This window comes from Rhinolophus hipposideros (genome assembly GCF_964194185.1).
Source record: "Rhinolophus hipposideros genome assembly, chromosome: 22".
NCBI lineage: Eukaryota > Metazoa > Chordata > Mammalia > Chiroptera > Rhinolophidae > Rhinolophus > Rhinolophus hipposideros.
Window position 1 is genome coordinate 30,195,913 of NC_138068.1, and position 20,134 is coordinate 30,216,046.

A 20,134-nucleotide genomic window follows, 5' to 3' on the forward strand; every position below is an offset into this window, starting at 1 on the left:
CCTATGTGTTTGCTGGTGTGCTCTGTCAACCTCAGTCTTTTCCCCTGCATGATATCTCTTCAAAGTTTGCCTGGTACCAGTGAGGAAAAAGCCCTGGCTCCTCATACAAGTTGCACATTGCACAAAGAAAAGGAGATGCTTTGGTACTGGTGGACCTTCCCCCACGGTTTACTCTACTCTTTTGTCACTTGTGGTCAGCTTACCCCATGCTCCAAACTTGACAAGCCCTTTCCTTTTTCAGTACCTTGTATATTTTTTTGTAAGTGTTTTTCCAGGACCCATGAGCTCCAAGTCAAGTAGTTGTTTCAAGCTAGTTGTGGAGGGTGCAGCTTACAGTGGCCAACGTGGGGATCTAACGGGCAACCTTGGTATTATTATGCGCACCATGCTCGAACCAGCTGAGCTAACTGGCAGGCCCTTGTGTATTTTTTTTTTTTAAGGTTCATATTTATTTGGAACTATCCAGGGGTCGGGGGAGAAATGTACACTTAGATGTATCAAATAGTTACCCTTGTTTTCTGTAACCACTTCAGAAAAACTTTGAGAACTTTCCGAGTCATACATCTAAAAACTCCATTTGCTTAATTTGCTTTCACAAAAGTAAATTTGTGTTTATTTGATTTTAAATTTACTTTCACAAAACATAAGACTCTTATTAGTTTTGAAATGGTCATTCATTCATTTGTTCAACAGTTTTTGAGCACCTACTGAGTGCAGGCTAGGTGTTGGTTATACAGTAGTAAACTTGACAACTTAGAGTGTATAGGGGGAAGACTGACAAGTAAACAACATACATACACAACTCATTCTAAAAAGAACATAGAGTCTTGGCTCTTTTCAAAATGTTGTCATGTTGCCACATCCCTATGTCTAAGCTGACTAAATCCAAATTTCTTAGTTCTCAAAATTAAGAGTGATTTTTCTACCTGTGATATGCAGTGTGTATAAAAAGCCATATTGGGGCAGATGGGTGGCTCAGTTGGTTAAAGCATGAGCTCTGGGCAATGGGGCTGCCAGTTTGATTTCCACGTAGGCCAACGAGCTGTACCCTCCGCAACTAGAATGAAGTCAATGAGCTGACACTCAGCTCCTGGGTGACCAGATGGCTCAGTTGGTTGGAGTGCATCCTCTCAACCACAAGGTTGCCAATTCAACTCCCACAAGGAATGGTGGGTTGCGCACCCTGCAACTAACAATGGCGACTGGACCTGGAGCTGAGCTGCGCTCTCCACAACTAAGATTGAAAGGACAACAACTTGGAAAAATCCTGGAAGTACACACTGTTCCCCAATAAAGTCCTGTTCCCCTTAAAAAAAAGTCCCATTGCGTGGTTACCATTATTATTATTAATCACATCATCTTTATCTGGTTAGATGTCCTAATATTAGCAGTGTCCAGGTAAGGTGTCCCGACGGACTGACTCAGCCCTGGGCCTCAGCCCTGGGCTCCTTTCATGGCCATTGTCATTGTTTTGCATTTTACAGCTGCTACTGTATACCAAGAACAAGCTGAGGTGGTGGCTTATCTATCTGCATTGCTGCGCAAGCTCAGAGATGGGAGAGAAAACAGACAAACCACAGATGCTCAATTACCCTTTTAACTGTCATTTTTCTTTTCTACTGGAGTTTTAAACACAATGCCTTGAAGGCAGAAAAGGATGTTGGGTCTAGTTGCTGGTCTGCCTGCCTGGAAAAGCCAGGCAAGAAGAAAGAAATAAGCATATTTCTTTATGGGAGATGGGAGGAGAGGGTGAGTTTGATTTAAATTCTGGCCATGGCTCTTTAGGGTTCTCCCATCCTTGGGAAATAGCTCCCAGTGAAGTCTACTCAGGGGGCAGGGGACACTCTGTTCTCCAGACTGAGAAAACCACCTGAACGATTATCACTCTCTTCTCTCGCCAATTGTTCAGTCCTTTTGTTAAGAAAGACTTGTCAAAGCTGTGGGTGTGGGAGACACCAGAGAAAGGTGGAGACATGGAAAAAAGATGGTAGGAATGCCCTGCAGCATATGGTAGACACGTGCTGCCTACATAGCTGGGGTGTTTTACCCAGAAGGGAGTCCAAACTGGCACTGGGCACAAACACCCAAGAACCAGGGAGACAGAGCTTTGAATCACTGTGCATGGAAGTGCAATTTGCAAGCAGGCTACATCAGAATCACCCCAGGGGCCACTGAAAATGCATCATCCCAGATTACAGGATTGAGAATCTCTGTGGTAAGATCCTAGACGCTGTAGTTTTACCACGCTCCCCAGGTGATTTTGACGTAGCAGTACGAAAACTGGTTAAAAACCCTTTGCTGTCTGCCTATCTGCAATATTAGTCAAATTATTGGGCTTCTTTGCTCATTTTGTCATCTGAAAATGGAGCTCACTCGCCCATCCTTGCAAAGTTATTTGAGGATTCTTTTAAGTCCTCAGCACATTGCCTGCCACACTGGAAATGCTCCATACAAGGTATTATTACTGACATTTTCCTAGCATAATTCCTAACACGTGTATTCCAATTTCACCTGCCATACAAGTTCAAGAAAGACCCAAAGGGACTGATGCAGAGGTTTTAAACCTGGGAGCCACAATTTTCCATGTCAGTTTATTTTGAATTCAGAGTATGCTATACAGAGATTTCCCTCCCACGCCCAGCCCAGTAAACTCCTCAGGGGGTTATCATTTTGGGAGGCGGGGGAGACTGTTGGAATCCATGAACTTGGATGGGAAAAAGTTACACCTTTTGTTTTTACTAACCTCAAATGAAATGTGGCATTTCCTTCAATTATGAATTTAGGCTTCAAATCACTGAGTCGTCAATAGAAATCACCGCATTACGCTTTTTGGAGATATATCAAAAAATCATTTCTACTCCTTACTTTGAAATTACGGTAGTTATTAGACCTTCACAAGATCTTGTTATTTAATGCATTATAACCATACACATTTTTAAAAACTGATAAGTACACTTTAATTGGTCTCCTTTGGAAGCCAAAATATTTTACTTTATTCATTTAAAACCATTTTTCTGAGAAGGAGTCCATAAGCTTCTTCAGACAGCCAAGAGTGTCCAGCATGCAAAATTAGGCGAAGAATACCAGGGCTAACGGCTACTTCAGTTGTCATTTAAAGTGACGGAAACTGTCAGGTTGTTTGCTGGGGAAGGATTCACAAAGGCTCCTTGACAAATGCGGTATTTGTTAGCACCGATCGTGTGTTTTCTAGACCTTGGTCTGGGTGCAGGAGACACATCAGTGAAGTACATAGGTAACCATCACTGCTCTCATGGAACTGAAATGGGGTGTGTGTGTGTGTGTGTGTGTGTGTGTGTGTGTGTGTGGTCTGTGTGGGTGTTATGAATAATGTGCTGACATTGCCTAATTTTGGAGGGCTCAGTTAAGATGCTGACAATGATGAGGTATAAAAATCAAAGCATTTCCTATAGGACCAAACCTTTCAGGATAAGGGATCCTTTTGCTTTTAAAACACTACAGGAGTTCTCCCTTATCGGCAGTTTCACTTTGCTCAGTTTCAGTGACTCTCGGTTTCAGTTACCTGTGGTCAACCTCTGTCTGAAAAATACTGAATGGAAAATTCCAGAAGAAAACAATACATTTTAAATTGCATGCCATTCTGAGTAGTGTGATGGAATCTCAAGCTGTCCCACTCTGTCGCACACAGGACATGAATCATCCCTTTGTGGAGCGTATCCATGCTATATATGCTCCCCTCTTATTAGTCACTTAGTAGCTCCCCTCCTATTAATCATTTAGTACTCATCTGGGTTATCAGATCGTCTCTGGTGGTATCACAGTGCTTGTGTTCAAATAACCCTTATTTTACTTAATAATGGCCCCAAAGCCATTCACATAACTTTTATTAGTTATTATAGCTATTCTCTTACTGTGGCTAATTTATAAGTTAAACTTTATCATAAGCATGTATGTATAGGAAAAAACATTACATATAGAGTTCAGTACTACTCCTGATTTCAGGCTTCCCCTGGAGATACTGGAACTCATCCCCTACTGATAAGGTGGGTGGGGGGAACTACTGTATTTTGACCCAGAAATTAGCAACATATAGATTTTCTCAAGTCTTCTTTTTGTCCTTTATTATATCTATTTATGTAGGAGATGCTGTCAGGGTCCCACCTATGTTCCCTCAGTCCTTCCTGGAGGTCATTTGTGAGTTTCTGTATAGAGCCACACCTTCCTGTGCCTCTCCCTCTTTAACAGAGGAAACAAATTTTGCCCACGTATAGGGCAAGATGAAAGTTCTGGGAGTTGATCCCTAAGAGCAACTCTCAACCAATGAGGGGTAGGAGATGGTGGACAAATACCCAGCATCTTCACCCACAGAAAGGCAATTCTAGAGTGTCTCTTCCAGTGGGATTGGGACCCACTTGCCCATGTGGTAGCCCATTCATTAAATCTTCTTCTTTTTTCTTTTTTTAACTTCTCTTTCCTCTTTGTCTCACTTTTTCACTCTGCCATGTTGAGTGAACTTCCTGGGATCATCTCCCAAATAAATTATTTGTATCAAAGTTTTTGTCTTAGGTTCTTCTTTTGGAAGAACCCACATTAAAGTAATATATTCATTTGACTTAGAAATACAACTCAAAATGCACACATTTCAACGCTCAAGTCGACCTACTTTCCTGAACGATTTGGATTTGTACTATGTCATGTTACTTTTACAGAACTGCTGCTGGTTGTACATTTTGCTCCTGCTTCTGAGCAGATCTATCTTTTCTCTGCCTGGAATCTCATTGCCATTTCTTTGATGACACAGTGCTATTCATTTAGCTGGTTTGAGGAAGGAGTCTGAACTCAATCAGTTGTTAACTTCATGGAATGATTTTATTTTTCCAGTAACTGCTACTCAGTGTGTTCTTCCCAGTGGGTAATGGGGACACAACCATAACTCACTCGGATTCTACTGGTCTAATCCATTAAAAAAATCAATCGCTTTGTAATTCAGAATAACTCTCGACTCTTGCTTGTGCTAAACTTGTATCAGAAGAAAGAGGTGCAGTGGATAGGTAGGGACAGGAAACATGGTATGTGTTCTTATTACGCTTTCTTTCTTCTAAGTTCCTCCTCCAAACCATGGGGTCTCACACTAACAGATGGCCTAAATTTATGGCGAGCAGTCGGGAAGGTTGCTGTAACCCATCTGGCTGTAGTCAGCTGCCTTAGAGGTGCTATTGGAAAAAGGGTAGATGCATGAATCTCATTTGTGTCAGCCTGAAGACTAGAGCCTCTGCTATTTAGAGTGGTCTTGATGTAGATGGTACATGTAGTTGAGTAAGTTTCAGTTCAGCCCTGACCCCTTCACCATATGGAAAAGCAGCCGTGTCTCCCTTTAGTTTCCCCCACGGTACATGCCTCCAATGCACTCTCCAGGTTGGCATCCCATTACTTAATTAAGTGGGTTGCCATGTTTCTGTTTCTTCTCCATGATCCATCATAGCCAAAGTAAACTGATGTCTTCTTCCATGTCCTGTAATGGCTTTGGGGATCTGTCTGGGAGAGGTTGCCTCCATCTTTCTCTTCCCTGGTACATATACTACATCCTTTCTCATCCTTCTATTCGCCTATTCCCTGAGGGTATAGCCTATATTAGGGTATAGTCTATATTAGGGTATAGCCTATATTCCCTGAGGTATATAGCCCATATTCTGAAATTCCCTGATGAGAAATTAGCTCTTTATATACAAGTGTCCCTCTCAACTTTATGGATTAAATGTTAATATCTCCCTTGTCACCCAAAGGGGGAACCCAACGCTTTCTTCCAGGATACTAGAGAGCTCTCACCACCCTTTCTTTAATCCAGAATAATCTCATTTTTGTGTTTTTGGTTGGTGAAAGCCTTCAGATCAGTTCAGCATCTTTGGAACAGGGAAGTGGAGTGGGAGTCTTGAACCATGAATCTGGTTTTCCTTGAACTTGTACTTTCAGAATTTAATAATTATTTGTCTTCAGTAGTGGTATCTACACCACAGTATTACACTATTTGTAACCTCTCAGGATGGGAATATTTGTCTTTGGGTCATACGATCATGATGTTACATATAAATTTATACCAACTCATTTGCATTCCTCAAGATCATAAAGAAATCATTCTTGGTTACTCAAGAAAACAAATCTGGGGACTCAGCACAGTTTCTAATAACACATGGGAAAAAGGCAAACATTTATTTTTATTTGCAAGTGCAATTTCTGCCAATAGTTAGTGCTCACAAAACCTTTTAAGCTACAGTAAGTTTTGGTAAACTCAATGAACACTTTAAAAAATACCCAGTGATAAGAAAATTACAGAAAAATTTCCATTACACTGTCAAAAATGTTTGGAATCCAAAATCCACTATTTTCTGCAATGGTTTTAATATTTGTTCTGGTTAAAAAGAGATTTTCTTTTTCTTTTCTTTCTACTACATAGTCCTGGCTAAATTAATACAGTCTGTTCCATGAACTTTTAGCACTACCATTTTCTGGATTTAGATTTTTTTTATTCTTACATACTTATATTAATATTTTAATATTTTACATAAAACATCAATTTGTTGCATTTTATGAAACAAAATTACAGATCCTATTTATGGTGAGGCATTTCCAGTTGGGGGGGAAGACTGAAAATCTAATCAGTAGAAGGTCATTTTATGCCTTTTTTTCCTTTTAACTATAATAAATAATTAGCAACCTATTAATTACAAAAATTCTTAATTATGCTTAGAGCAACCAGAGCATTTTCATAAATTTAAATTCATATTTATTACAGTATGTGAAGTCATTAAGAAAAGCCTCTGGTTTTCCAGTTTGGTAGCAAATGGCTTTTGTCTGATGCATAATTAATAGAAACTAATGATGACTATGTAGCTCTTTCAGAGTTTTAAAGGCAAATCTATATTGGCCTACAGTTAACATGCAAATTCATCCAACAAGCAACACAAAATGTATTGTAGTAGTCATTCATTTTTATCAACATTCAAGAAGATCTAGTCAGCAGCACAACTCTCCTATGTCAGAAACACATTATAACATGGTCACAACTGAAGTCAGGTCACACCTGGTAAAATACCCCCTTCCTAATTCATCCTCTACAGTCCCGTTCAGACTTCCATCACAATACATGAACAATAGCAATTAATACTGTGGTACAAAGGTAAATACAGACAAGAGTTTGGTGTGCTAGCATACAGAGTTTTAAAACAGTGACAAACGAAACCAAACATCTTGCCCTGTTCTCTCTTCTTTCCCATTGTGAGACTGGAATTCTCACGGCCTCATTGAAACATTCAATAGAGTCCAATGATCCTAGACTGAAATTGTTCCTTGGGAGGGAAATTTGGCCACAAGGGGATGTCGTACCCATTTGAGAGAGGGCACAAGGGGAAACATCCTGCTGTGTGAAAACTGGTTTGTGACTAACAGCATCGAAGGAAAATGTGATTTTTCAAAAATATTTAGCTTTATCCCAAGGAGTAATTTGGTGGCTCAAATTTTATTTTATTATTTTTGGTTGGATAAATGAAATGTGCACCACCATCACCATCACTCTAAATTCTTCTTCCATCACATAAGACACTTGTTAAGATAAGAAAGGTATTCTACTAAAGCTGACGGTGATTGAGAGTCATTCAGTATTCAAAGTTCCTAAAGAATTGTTGGTACTCTGAAAGGGGTAAAAAAGTAGGAAAGGCTTTGTTCAAACTCTTGCTAGTAAACAAGTATTACTTCAACTGATACAATGGTTACGTGACATCAAAGTACTATAAATTATCAAAACTATCGTACAGAAAAATTACAAATTCATTGCAAAATACATTACACTGCTACCATTAAGAAAAAAAGTGCTTTTTGTTTTCCTTTCTTTTTCTTCCTTTTTTTTTTTTTTTTTTGCCAGAAAAGTATTCTTTCAATATAGAAAACTCTATGCGTTACCCTGCATGTGGCTAGGATATATCATAACGGAGTTTGTACTGAGTCCTTCTGATTTGCTGGATGAAGGGCTGAAAAATATAATAATGACTTATTAAAGCCGTGTTCCAAATGACCACACCAGCTGTTAGTGGAGAGATGCCTGTTTAAGACACAAGAAGATGCCCTGGTCTTTTGAACCCTGCCGGTCATCACACTGTCCCACCAATCAGCTGGTTAGAATGCACAGGCCTTTTGCATGTTCTATGGTTTTTTGTGTTCTCCTGAATTATTCTCATGTCCTCATCTAGCTTTGTCACCTGCACGAATCCTCTGCTTAGTGATGCCTGTATTGTCTCATGAGGGGAACGATGCAAGATGGTGGACCTGACAGTTTCAAGAATGGATGTCCGAGGAGTTCCTGGGCTGTGGCTCTTTGCGAGGGCTCCCTCACCAACATCAGGTCTAGGAATCCCCGGAGCACTGAAGAAACCTGTAAAAACACAAGATACCATCCTGAGGACTAACACAGAAACAACCTACTTCCCCTAAAATAATTTCCCAGCTAATTCCCAGAAAAGTCATTCTATCAACAACATCAAATTTTAGAACATCAGCTTGTGGAAAAAGATGTTGTGGAAGCAATAGAAGATATTTCCTTTATTAACACATGATGTTTTCCTCACCTTCTTTAAGTTGGAAATAATAGGAGTGAATGATGGTACAATAAACACTGACAATCTATTCTCTAAATAAAATAATAACAGTAATGGTAGTGATAATAGCAGCTACTATAACATGCTTATTATGTACAGGCACTGGTCACACATGTTTGATAAAGTGTGGTATAAACATGGGATCGTTTTATTTTTCTAACAACTACAACCACCTAGGCTTTGTGAAATCCCCTTTCTTGAAGAGAAACAAGTTTCTGTAATGATATCTAACACAGATAGCATTTTTCCTTTAATTTCTTGTAATTTAATATTGAGGTATCACTTATAAATATTAAGTATATGGTTTACAGTAGTTTCTTTCAACATATAGTTACACCTATTCTCTCTCCATCCCTATCCAAATATACAACATTTCTACCATTCTAGGAGGCTACCTCGGACGTCCTTCCTGTCAAAACCCATGTCTCTGCAAAGGGTCACCACTATCACGACTTCTAATAGCATGAATTAATTTTGCCTACTTTTGTCCTTTATAAAAATGGAGCCATATACTCATATACTGTCAATTCTTCTCTGTCTGGCTTCTTTCACTCTTCATTGTGTCTGTGAGATTCATCCCTTGTGTGGCAAGTTTTATCCTTATCACTGCTGTGTAGTATTCACTGTTGAATTATACCACATATTATTTATCCGTTTGGAAAACAACCTTGGGTGGTTTCCAGGTTTTGACCTGTAGAATTAATGCTATTCTTGTACATGAATTTGAAGAACATCACATTCATTTCTACTGGGTGTGGGACTATTTTGGTACCATACTATTTTAGCCACTTTTCATTATTTAAACAGTTTTCATTATTATTTAGCCACTTTTCATTATTTAAACAGTCTAATGTAGAAAAAATTTCAATCTCCTGTTCAATTCAAGCAGTCTCCTGTTTTTCACAGGTCCACATAATGTATATGAGTGATTCTACTGGGGCGCTTCCCTAAGATTTAAGGGTGAAGGAAAAGGAGGCACTACCATTACAAACTAGCCTCCCCTAAAAGGCAGCCCACTCCTCTTATTGTCATGAAGCAAATGGAAAGGAGATGTGTGGGGGGGTCAGTGTTTATAGCACTGGTCCTGTGAAAATGGCCCCTCTCAGTAAGCCCTGCCCTCCCTGGTGGCCACCTCAGTGGTGGTTCTTCAACTTAGCAGCATTTTTTTTCTGAGTTTGGCCCTACTTGACAATCCTTGGAAAACAGGAAAGACACTACTTAGTTAGTCCCTTAACATGTCCTTCTTTGTCCTACATGATCTACTTGCCTACCTTTCTGACATTACCCTTTCTCCTTGCTCACTTTGCTCAGCCGTATAAGCCTTCCATCTCGGCTTAGGGCCTTTGTATTTGTTCCATCTCCGTGGGACATTTTTCTCCCAGATCTTTGCATGCCTTGCTCCTTCTTTCCATTCAGGTTCCAGTTCAGATGATCTCTCCCCAGGAAGGGCTGCTTTCACTCTTCAACCTAAATGTGCTCCCAACCCCCTCTCCTGCACACTCTATCACACCACCATTTTTTTTATTTGCTTCATAGCACATGCCGCTCTCTGAAATTATTTTGTTCATCCACTTGTTTGTAGTTTATTATCTGCTTCCACTAGAATGAAAAATCTATGACAGTCAGGAAATCTGGGGTCTTGCGCTGTGATAGCTCCAGCAATTAGGACAGTCCCTGGCATGTAGCAGGTATTTAATGATGGAGTGTTGAGCAGAGTGCTTGATTTACTCTTCTAGCTAACCCTATAAGAGGGGAGCCCATCGTACCCCATTTTTCAGATGCACTACAGACACGGAGAAGCTGAATCACTTGCTCAGTGAGTGAACAGGAAGACTAGAGATTTAAATCCAAGTGACTCTAATTCCCAAGTCCCAGCCCATAAACCAGGATGTACTTCTGGATGTGATATGCTAATCTTTAAAACTATAGGGAGGCTGAAAAATCCAAAAGCGATCTTGAACTTTAGGAATAGATGCAACTTCTCACCTTGTGTAGGTCCTTCACTCTTGGAGGTAAACTGTCCCGGATCCTCCGCATGGCCTGGAGGGGAGGCTCGTTGAAGTAGGGGGGCTCACCATCGATCATTTCTATCACCATGATCCCCAGGGACCAGATGTCCACCTGTGAAGCACAAACCCCTGATTATCTCGGGCAAGGAGAACATTCTGCAATGTTGAATGTGTCCAGGGAACCAGATCGATTCATACTTATTCATAAATTAATGTGGTATTTATAATCTCTCAACATTTACAATCAAGATTTATAGGCTGAGTCATTGAGTTACCGAGTGTTTGCTAATGGTCTTCGTTTGCTTTTTAAAGACAACTTCAGTGAAGATTCTGACAATTAGGTACACGTGAATGTGTTAACATTCTGAAGTTCAGAACTTTCTTTTTACCCTGCTAACTTTGGTAGTTTACTATCAGGGAAGATGAGAAAAACATTCAAAGTTTTATTTATGTTATGAACATAGAGAAGAAAGTTGCATTTCAACCATAAAAGAGTTTTGACATATTCATAATAAATTGCAAAGAGCTACATTGCACAACACAATATACTCTGATTCTTTTATTTTATTTTATTTTATTTTTTCTGATTCTTTTATTGATTTGATTTTTTAAAAATAATTCTTTCTCCCCTACTTTGGGGTTCTTTCCCTTGCGTTTTATCATTTTGAGGCAGCATGCACAAAACCTGGCTTTATAGAACTATTTTCAGGGAACAGAGAAAAGAAAACAAAGGGATGACAAGCAATTCTTTCTGAGTAAAGAATGGGGAGCCAGGACAATGAGAAGCCCTAGCTGTGCTATAAATTCCCAGGACAGTCACTTCCCCATTATAGCCTCATTACACCTCTTCTCAGTTAGCTGCATTCCTGCCATAACCCTTGCAGTGACCTTCACTGAGAATTTATGCTCTTGGGGACACAGTGAGAAAAATAAGTTGACTACTCATCCAAGGGCAAACAAACAACGGGAAAGAGAGCAGAGTCTGTCTTAACTTATGTTAATAGCCTTAGCTCATTGGTCCATGTCACCTCTTCGATGTGTCTCTTCTCCTAGACCACCTCTGCACCATAACATGTGGAAACACCGTGTGCCCAGCCAAAATGAAATCCTTGCCTCTATGTGTGAGTGCTCTGGCATGCCTCAGAGCTTATACTCAAGTTATTCCCTCTCTAGAAGGCCTTTCTTCCACTCTTCTGGCCCCTCATTTTCACATATCCAATCCTTAAAAAAGTATGAGCAATTGTTTTCATTCCAGAGGAAACAGAATTTGTGCCACATTTTAAAATATAACATTCATATATGGTTTTTTCTATATGAAAACATTATTGCTCATCCAAACGTTATCTCTATTTTGTGGAGCTTTCTCTGACACTCTGTCCGTTGAATCATTAGACCTGCTCAACTCTGTGTGTCTCTGGCCACTTTTCAAGTTACATTGCCTTCCTCTGTATATGCCTGTCACCGAGGGTGAGATCAGAGTTTGAGTCAATCTCCCCCAGTGTCCACAGTAGGACCTCAATAAACACCCCTGGGTCAGTGTTGTGGCAATATCCTCGGTCTCCCTTCTGCCACAACCTACTCTGTGACAAGTCTAGTGAATGGGAGTCAAATATGAAGTGAAAAGTCACCACTTTGATCTCCTGTGGTCATTAACTATCTCAGAACCACTGTATCCCTGAGCTTGTTCAGGCCTTGCCTCTCTCAAACAATGACTGTCACCCCCCTTACCTCTGTCCCATAAGGTAGCCTAGAAATCACCTCAGGTGCCATCCAATAGGGAGTGCCGACCAATGATTTCCTCTTCGGCACCTCTTTGGAAACTTGAGCACAGAAACCGAAGTCAGATAACTTTATCTGGAAAGGAAAGGAATGCAACAAACTAACAACTTAAAAACATTGGCTTCCAGATGTGGAAATATAGAGAGTGTCAAGACTCAAAACAAAACAGCTCATTAGCAGGTCTTGTAAATATCGGATGCGGGGTTGTCAGGCACTATTATTGGAAAATCACCATCCATTTTGATGGAAAAACCTCTCATGGCTACACCAGGGTTGACTTACAAGTGTTTAAACTCCTGCTATTTATATCTTTAATAAAATTATGAAACCAAAAAAAATTTCACAAATTACAATGCCCTAAACAACAAATTAATTAAAATTCAAACCTACAACTTTAAAGTAACAGATGATGCTTCAATGTAAGTAGACTGCTGCTCTCAATGTGAGTTTTGTACTAACTGCTGCAGTTAAAGTTGTTATGCATTGAGCACATTTAAATTTCTAAGTACCATGAAATGATTCAAATAACCAACCTCACTTCTATATTTGAATTATTGCAAGACCTCATTTATAGAGGATTCTGAGATATCACTTTAAATGTTGGCTCCCCTTTTCTTTTTGTTTCCCTCTTTTTGCTCATGACAATTGAAGTTGCCAACATGAATATCAGTGCAAGTGGGAATGGGCGTCAAAACTGGATGTTAGCAGTTGGTTATCAGGGGTGTAGGGTAGTTATCCTAATGACCCAATGTATATATATATATGTTATTTACTTTAGATTTCATCAAAAAGAAAAAAAACATCCTGAGAACTCTTGCACTGAGCTTTGAAGTATATTCTTAAGAACATACTGCACCATTAGGTGCCCTGCCAGTTTATATATTTCACATGACAGGGATACAGTTTATTTCTGGGAAGCTTGATTCCTGTTCATTATGATCTGGTCTGAACCTCAGATGGCTTCATTGAAGAGGAATGGCACTTAGAGATGTTGGTGATGACAGAATACATTCATAGACAACAATGGTTCAGGCACTGGTCGGCAATGGTTCAGAATGGCCATTTGAAGTTAAAATTTCCATAGATCAAAGGTATAGATTCAAAGGCACAAATCCTCCCTTGATTCTCTTCATACCACTCTGAACTTTTTCCAGCCTTTTTCTCTGACTCTACCTCTGCTGCCCACACCTTAAATATTGGGGCTTCTAAGGGGTTGGGTCCCATCTCTCATTTCTTCTGTTTTTTTATATACTCTTGCTGGCTACTCTTTTTTTTCTCCCATGCTTAATGCAGACTTCTCCATTCTAAGCCTTCTAAACCTATACTTCCACCTAGTATATATTTCCATATGGATTTAATTTTTGTGAAGGGTGTAAGTTCTGTGCCTAGATTTATATTTTTGCATGTGGATGCCCAGTTGTTCCAGTACCATTTGTTGAAGAGAACATCTTTGCTCCATTGTATTGCCTTTACTCAGTTGACTATATTTATGTAGGTGTATTTCTGGGCTCTCTATTCTGTTTCATTGATCTATTTACATATTCTTTTGCCAGTCTACACTGTCTCAATTAGTATAGCTTTCTAATAAGTCCTAAAAGTAGAATCAGTCTTGTAACTTTGTTCTTCTTCTTCAATGTGTATTGGCTATTTATTATGTTGGTCTTTTGCCTCTCTGTATAAACTTTAGAATCAGTTTTTCAATGCCCACAAAATAAATTGCTTGAATTTTGACTGGGATTGCATTGATGAAGTTGGGAAGAAATGACATCTTGACAATATTGAGTCTTCCTGTTCATGAACATGGACTATCTCTCCATTTATTTAGTTCTTTGATTTCATTAATCCGAGTTTTGTAGTTTTCCTCATATAGATTTAGTACAGACTTTGTTAGATTTATACCTAAGTATTTAAATTTTGTGGGATGCTAATGAGAATGGTATTGTGTCTTTAATTTCAAATTCCACTTGTTCATTGCTGGTATATAGGAAAGAAACTGACTACTTTATATTAACCATGTATCTTGCAACTTTGATATAATCGCTTGTTAGTTCTAGGAGATTTTTTGTTGATTCTTTTGGATTTTCTGCATAGATGATCATGTCATCTGTGAACAGATATTTTTTCTTCCTTCCCAATCTGCATACTTTTAATTTTTTTTTGTCTTATTGCATTAGCTAGTACTTCCAGTATGATATTGAAAAGGAATTGTGGGAAGGAACATCTTTTCTTTTTTCCTAATCTTAGTAGGAATGTATATTTAATTCTTAAGCATATCTTAAGGCCCCAATCACATCTTACTTCCTCCAGAATTTTTCTCGGGAGCCCATATTGATCTCTCGCCTCTCCAAATTTGAGAGAATATAGCACTCACTCAATCTTAAACTGTTTTCTCATGCTGATATTTTCCCTCTGGTTATAAATAATATTTCTTGGGGGCAACAGCTCTCCCTTTGAATTGTGAAGACTTACTGTGTTCCTTAAGAGCTGGGAAAACAGTATTTACTAAAAAACCAAACCAAAACAAACAAAAAAAACATGCTAATAGATTTATTTTATTTTGTATTGACACATACATATATGATAGCAGGTCATGTGGTAGAAGACACGTCGTATTTTCTGAAACTGTGCTCTTTCTGAAACCAAGATTGACTTATTGAAGATAGCTGTTTCTAGAATCAAGGTTAAAACACAGATTAAATGGGGCAGCCAGTTAGCTCAATTGGTTAGAGCGCAGTGCTCTTAACAACAATGTTGCTGGTTCCATCCCCACATAGGCCACTGTGAGCTGTGCCCTCCACAACTAGATTGAAACAATTACTTGAGTTGGAGTTGATGGGTCCTGGAAAAACACACTTAAATAAATAAAAGTTCAAAAAACACACACACATGAAATAAGGCAATGATTTGGAAATTATTAATGTGGTATTTTCTTCTTCCATTTCCTTGTTCATGATCTTCTTTCTAATCGGGCCAGTGCTAGTGATGGTATGGTTTGCGATGGGAGGAGATTGGATTGCTCTAGATGGAATGGTAGAGAAAGCTGGTTTAATGGAGAAATGGTTTCTCAACTGGTTTGGCATATAAAGAATTAAATCCAGATGCTTCAGATCATAAGATGTCAATATGTATGAAGAAGACAGCTCTGAGGCTGTTGTAGCTGGTCCATAATTCTTATTGCCCTGTTGTAAAAGAAGTCTACAATTCAGAGAAGTGAAAACCCTACAGTCCATCCATTTTAGCCTGGGATTATTTGCAGAAGAGACTTTAACACTCATCCAATTGTACTTGCATTAACTAGTACTTCCAGCAAGAGATTGAAAAAGAATGGTGGGAGGGGACATCTTTGCCTTTTTCCTAATTTTAGTAGGCATGCACATTCAATTCTTAAGCATATCTCAAGGCCTCAATCATATCACTTACCACAACCCCAAGCAGGTAATGATGGGCTTCAGATATATCTGAGTAACACGTACCCCAACACAAAAGAAGGGAGAGGAGAAGCCATATGCATCTGTGTTCAGAGGTAATATCCAACATATTTAATAACCAGATTCATTTGGACTAATCAGAATCTAGACATAAAATTAAGTGGTATCCTGAAGTTATCTTAGGGGCATTACCATCTTTAATGAGGCAAGAGGTGGGCTAGGATAATGGGGGATACTCCAATGACTTGAAATAGAGGATATTAACCAACAAGCATGAGAATAGTGTCATATTTTAACAATGGGTATAGATACACTAATGAATACCAGCTGAACATCAACCTTGGCTATGCTCGACGTGGCCTTCATGAAGAGATAGCACAACAGAGTGGGTGGAAGTGAACCTGAAGCAATGCTACTGGCTTCCATGAAATGACCATTGATTTGTTGAAAACAGCTTCTTTTAGAATCAAATATCTGAGAACCATACATCTCCCTACAAACAAGGGAGAGGACTTTTGTATGGTGTTCAGCAATCTAGAAGCTCCACTAAATCTCAGTGAGGGAATGGGGAAGTGCCCAGTGCAAGCCTGTGGTTGACACAAGAAGGCAACCTCAAGGATGGCTTTCAAGACTTGAGGCAAGAAACTGGAATTGTAAAGTGCTGCAGAGGCTCCCTCCTGAAAAGCCTAGCAGCTGATGGGACTTGTTAATCCTCACCCGTCCAGGTAGCAGAAGAGGTCAATCATGTCAAGGCAGAGACCGGAGAGGAATAGAAGATGGGTTTTATCTCCTTCACCCTGAGGTACCATAATCCACATTTGTCCCTTATTCTCTTAGGTTCCATCTTGAGAAAGATGGGGGTGGGAGGTGGGAGGAGGGAGTAGGTGGTGGCCAAATCTAAAAGACTGAGGTTTTAAAGGTATCAGTTTAACCTTATGATAATGTGGTTGAACTGTGATTGACAATATTTAAATTATTTAAGCATACTAAATTTAAAAAGATATTTTAAGAAATCTAGTTGGTAGAGCATTGTGAGGAAATCTAGGTTAGTTTTAAAAAACAGAAAATTATAATTGTGTGTGTGCGTGCGCACATGTGTGGTTATTTCCAAAGCTTGAGTATGAGTAAATTTGCAACCCTAGTACACAGATGGTGAAGGAGGAACAATTTTGCCAATACATTTTGTTTGCCTGTAAATTTAAGAGACCTAAATGATTAAGGAGATGAATATATTAGCATTTTGGTATTGGCAGTTTTTACTGTCAATATCTCTGGTGTGGCTTTCTCTTTCCAGACATTAAAAGAAGACCCCAAACCTGACAGACTCATAATTATCTCCCAGACAAAATGTAAGATGAGAAATAGAAACTTGACACTTGGAAGCCAGGCCTGTCCTTCTGTTGTAGGAGTATAAGTGCATCTGCCTGATTTTTATTTTACTCATCCAAGTACATAAAAGAGACAATTTCCTAAAGGAACATAATTACACACAACACTCGTCCAAATAGATCTGCAAGTAGATAATGAGAACTCAAGTAATGAGTATAATAAAGCATTGCAGGCAGATCTTAAAAGCAAATCACATAGACTCTAAGCTGAGCCTTATTTTCCATAGAATTGTACAATGTGCCTGCTTAGGAAACCGCCTTCTTCCCCCTAATACAGATAGGCTAAAGGAACTGTAGCTAGCATACTGCCCACCAGCTACAAGGAGGAGATGAAGCGTGGTCCATAGGGGTCAGACAAGGTACTAGAGCTTAGAGCTCACAGCTGTTATTTAAACCTGTGATCCTATCCATCTCCATGTGTCCTGGCTAGGAACCAGGGTCCCCACAAAAACATGGGAGGGTGGGCAAAAGAGAGTCTATTCACAAGGCAGCTACAGGTTTAAAATAGAATGTAAAATCTTTGTTCTGTAAATTGTATACACTCTAAAGAATTCTTGTATCTGCCCAGGATAATGGGAAGGCAAAAGGTGGACGCTTCTGTGCTTGGTCCCTTCCTATAGGCAATGAGACTCAAAGTGTATAGCACCAGCATCCCCTGGGAACTTGTTAGAGATGCAGGTTCTTGTAGGCCACCTAGCTTGACTGAATCAGAGTCACTGGGGGGTGGAGCCCAGGAATTTGTTTCTTGCCAAGGTCTCCAGAGGCTATGATGCTCACTAAAGTTGGAGAACTGTTTTAAGAAAAGCAATGACCCGGGGACAAAGAAACAGAGGTAATAGAAAGGGCCAGCCTGATGATGGTGTTTTCAGCTTAAGGCCTACTTCTTCAGCTGCCAAACCCAAAAGGGCATCATAGTGGCTACGTCAGAAGGGCACAGAGGCCTCAGCCTGCTCCTCTGCCATTTGTCAGAGTGCAGAGAGGGTAGGAACTTGCCCAAGCCCGTACACTAGTATTTCAGGGGGACTCAAACCTAGGTCTCCTGACTTCTGCTGTGCTTCCTGCATTAGGAAAAGTAACTTCTCTACAGTGGCAGGGAAGGGAGGAGAGACAGAAACTGGGTGTATCTCAGAGACTATTGGAAAGGAATGAAAAAAGAGCTATTTAACATGTTCAAGTTTCTGATTATTTAAGAGTATTTGGGAAATAATCTTCAGGTCTTCTTATAATTGCAGAATTCTGTTATTTGAAAGATAACAAAACCCAAATGCCCAAGAGAGCCAGGCAAATAATATCAATGAATTAAATGGACTGGGTGAAGACAATGAAAAATTAGGGGTACACACCTTTGGTAAAGAGACACTGACTTCCAGCTGATTGTCAGGGACACAGTAAAGAGAGTGTGGAACAGTCTAAAGCCCTGCTCGCCTGTCTGTGCCCTTTTACCTGTGCTTACCCTCCCTTCAAATCCTGTGGGTGACAGGGCACAGGCACATTGCATTGTTTCTGTACACTATGTTAGCTTGGGCGCCCCAAAAGCACATCCTGACGAGAGGATTCAATGTGAGTTGTTTGTGGGGGAGACACAGGGAACACTAACAGTGAAATGGGGAATTACAACAGGGAAGAGAGGACAGTTAAGGGTTAATTACTAAGCCAGTTACTGCTGTGAGAACCAGAGCTTAATCCTGCTGGGGAAGACTGGGACATGTTGGAGGACAGGGCCTCAGAACTATTTCACCAGAGGGGGCAGGAGTACAGTATTCCAACACCGCTCCCCTGACTCATTTAAAGGCTCTTCCTGGGGAGTGTGGATGCCAATTCCCTGGAATTAATAGCCTGCTTTGTAGTGTAAAGCAGATTACAGAGGCCAGAGACAGTCCCCATGCCAAGAGATGCAGTTGGTGGCATTTGGAGGTGGAGTTAGTGAGTGCTGACAAAGAAGTCCCATGAAGTTATGGGTGGAACCCCAGGGCCATCTGCTAGAGCACCATTCACCCTCATCACCCCCTTCCATTACTGCCATGTGTGAACTCAGGCACAGTGTTGTCAGATACCTTGATTTTTTTTCAAGGAAGGCAGGAAATCTGAAATTTCATGTGACTCTCCCAATTTTTAATTTGTGGCAATCAATTTATAGTAAAAAATAAAGGCCATAAAGATCACTCGTGTGTGTCCCTTGTCAATAGATGCACTGGGCTTAATAGGTTTGAATTTCATTCCAGCCAGTGAATTTGATAGAAGTTAATTACTCACTGTCAAAAGCCCCAGGCCAAGGACAGATTGTGGACAAATTTACTCAACCGTTGATTGAAAGGATGGAGTGGGGATTGCCCTCTCTCTGACCATCTACCTGGTGCCTTGTTTACTTCTGATGGTTTTACACAGATTACTTCATGTAATTCTTGCAATGACTGTGACATGCTATTTATTTTCCCTTTCAAACCCTAAACACATTCTCTCTGCTTAATACACATTAGTTATTCACTAGATATTATTTCTGCCATGGACAAATAGTGAACAATTTACTTTCAGTTGATAGCAACTAATTTCCCCTCTTGTCTTTGAAGAGGCTAGAAAGGATCTATCCTTTTAAAACTGAGCAATTTACTGTCTTAAATTGTTTTTTCATTTTGAAATAATTAGGAGGTTGCGAAGAAATGTGCACCTAGCCCTCCCCAATGTTAATGTCTTACACAACTATCGTTCAATATCAACACTAAGACATTGATGTTGGTACTGTCCATAGAAATTATTCACCTTTCATCAATTACATATGAACACATTTGTATATGTAGTATGCTTGTGTGTGTACCCGACAATTTTATTACATTGTAGCCTTGCATAACCACCACCGCAATCAAGATATCCAACTATACCATCACCAGTCACCATAAGATTCCCTTATG

General features: G+C 39.7%; 1 protein-coding gene across 3 annotated transcripts in view; it reads right to left on the reverse strand.

Annotated features, from left to right (window-relative positions):
- Window positions 1-6,177: 6,177 nt before the first annotated feature.
- Window positions 6,178-20,134, reverse strand: part of PAK5 (p21 (RAC1) activated kinase 5) — a 276,764-nt gene continuing 262,807 nt past the window's right edge. For all 3 annotated transcript variants that reach the window (XM_081034207.1, XM_081034209.1, XM_081034208.1), the window contains exons 8-10: window positions 12,362-12,487; window positions 10,611-10,745; window positions 6,178-8,401 (exon numbers count right to left, since the gene is read on the reverse strand). In XM_081034207.1, coding sequence (XP_080890333.1) covers window positions 8,246-8,401; window positions 10,611-10,745; window positions 12,362-12,487 — 417 coding nt within the window. In that variant the 3' untranslated portion in view covers window positions 6,178-8,245. The remainder of the gene's footprint in view (window positions 8,402-10,610; window positions 10,746-12,361; window positions 12,488-20,134) is intronic.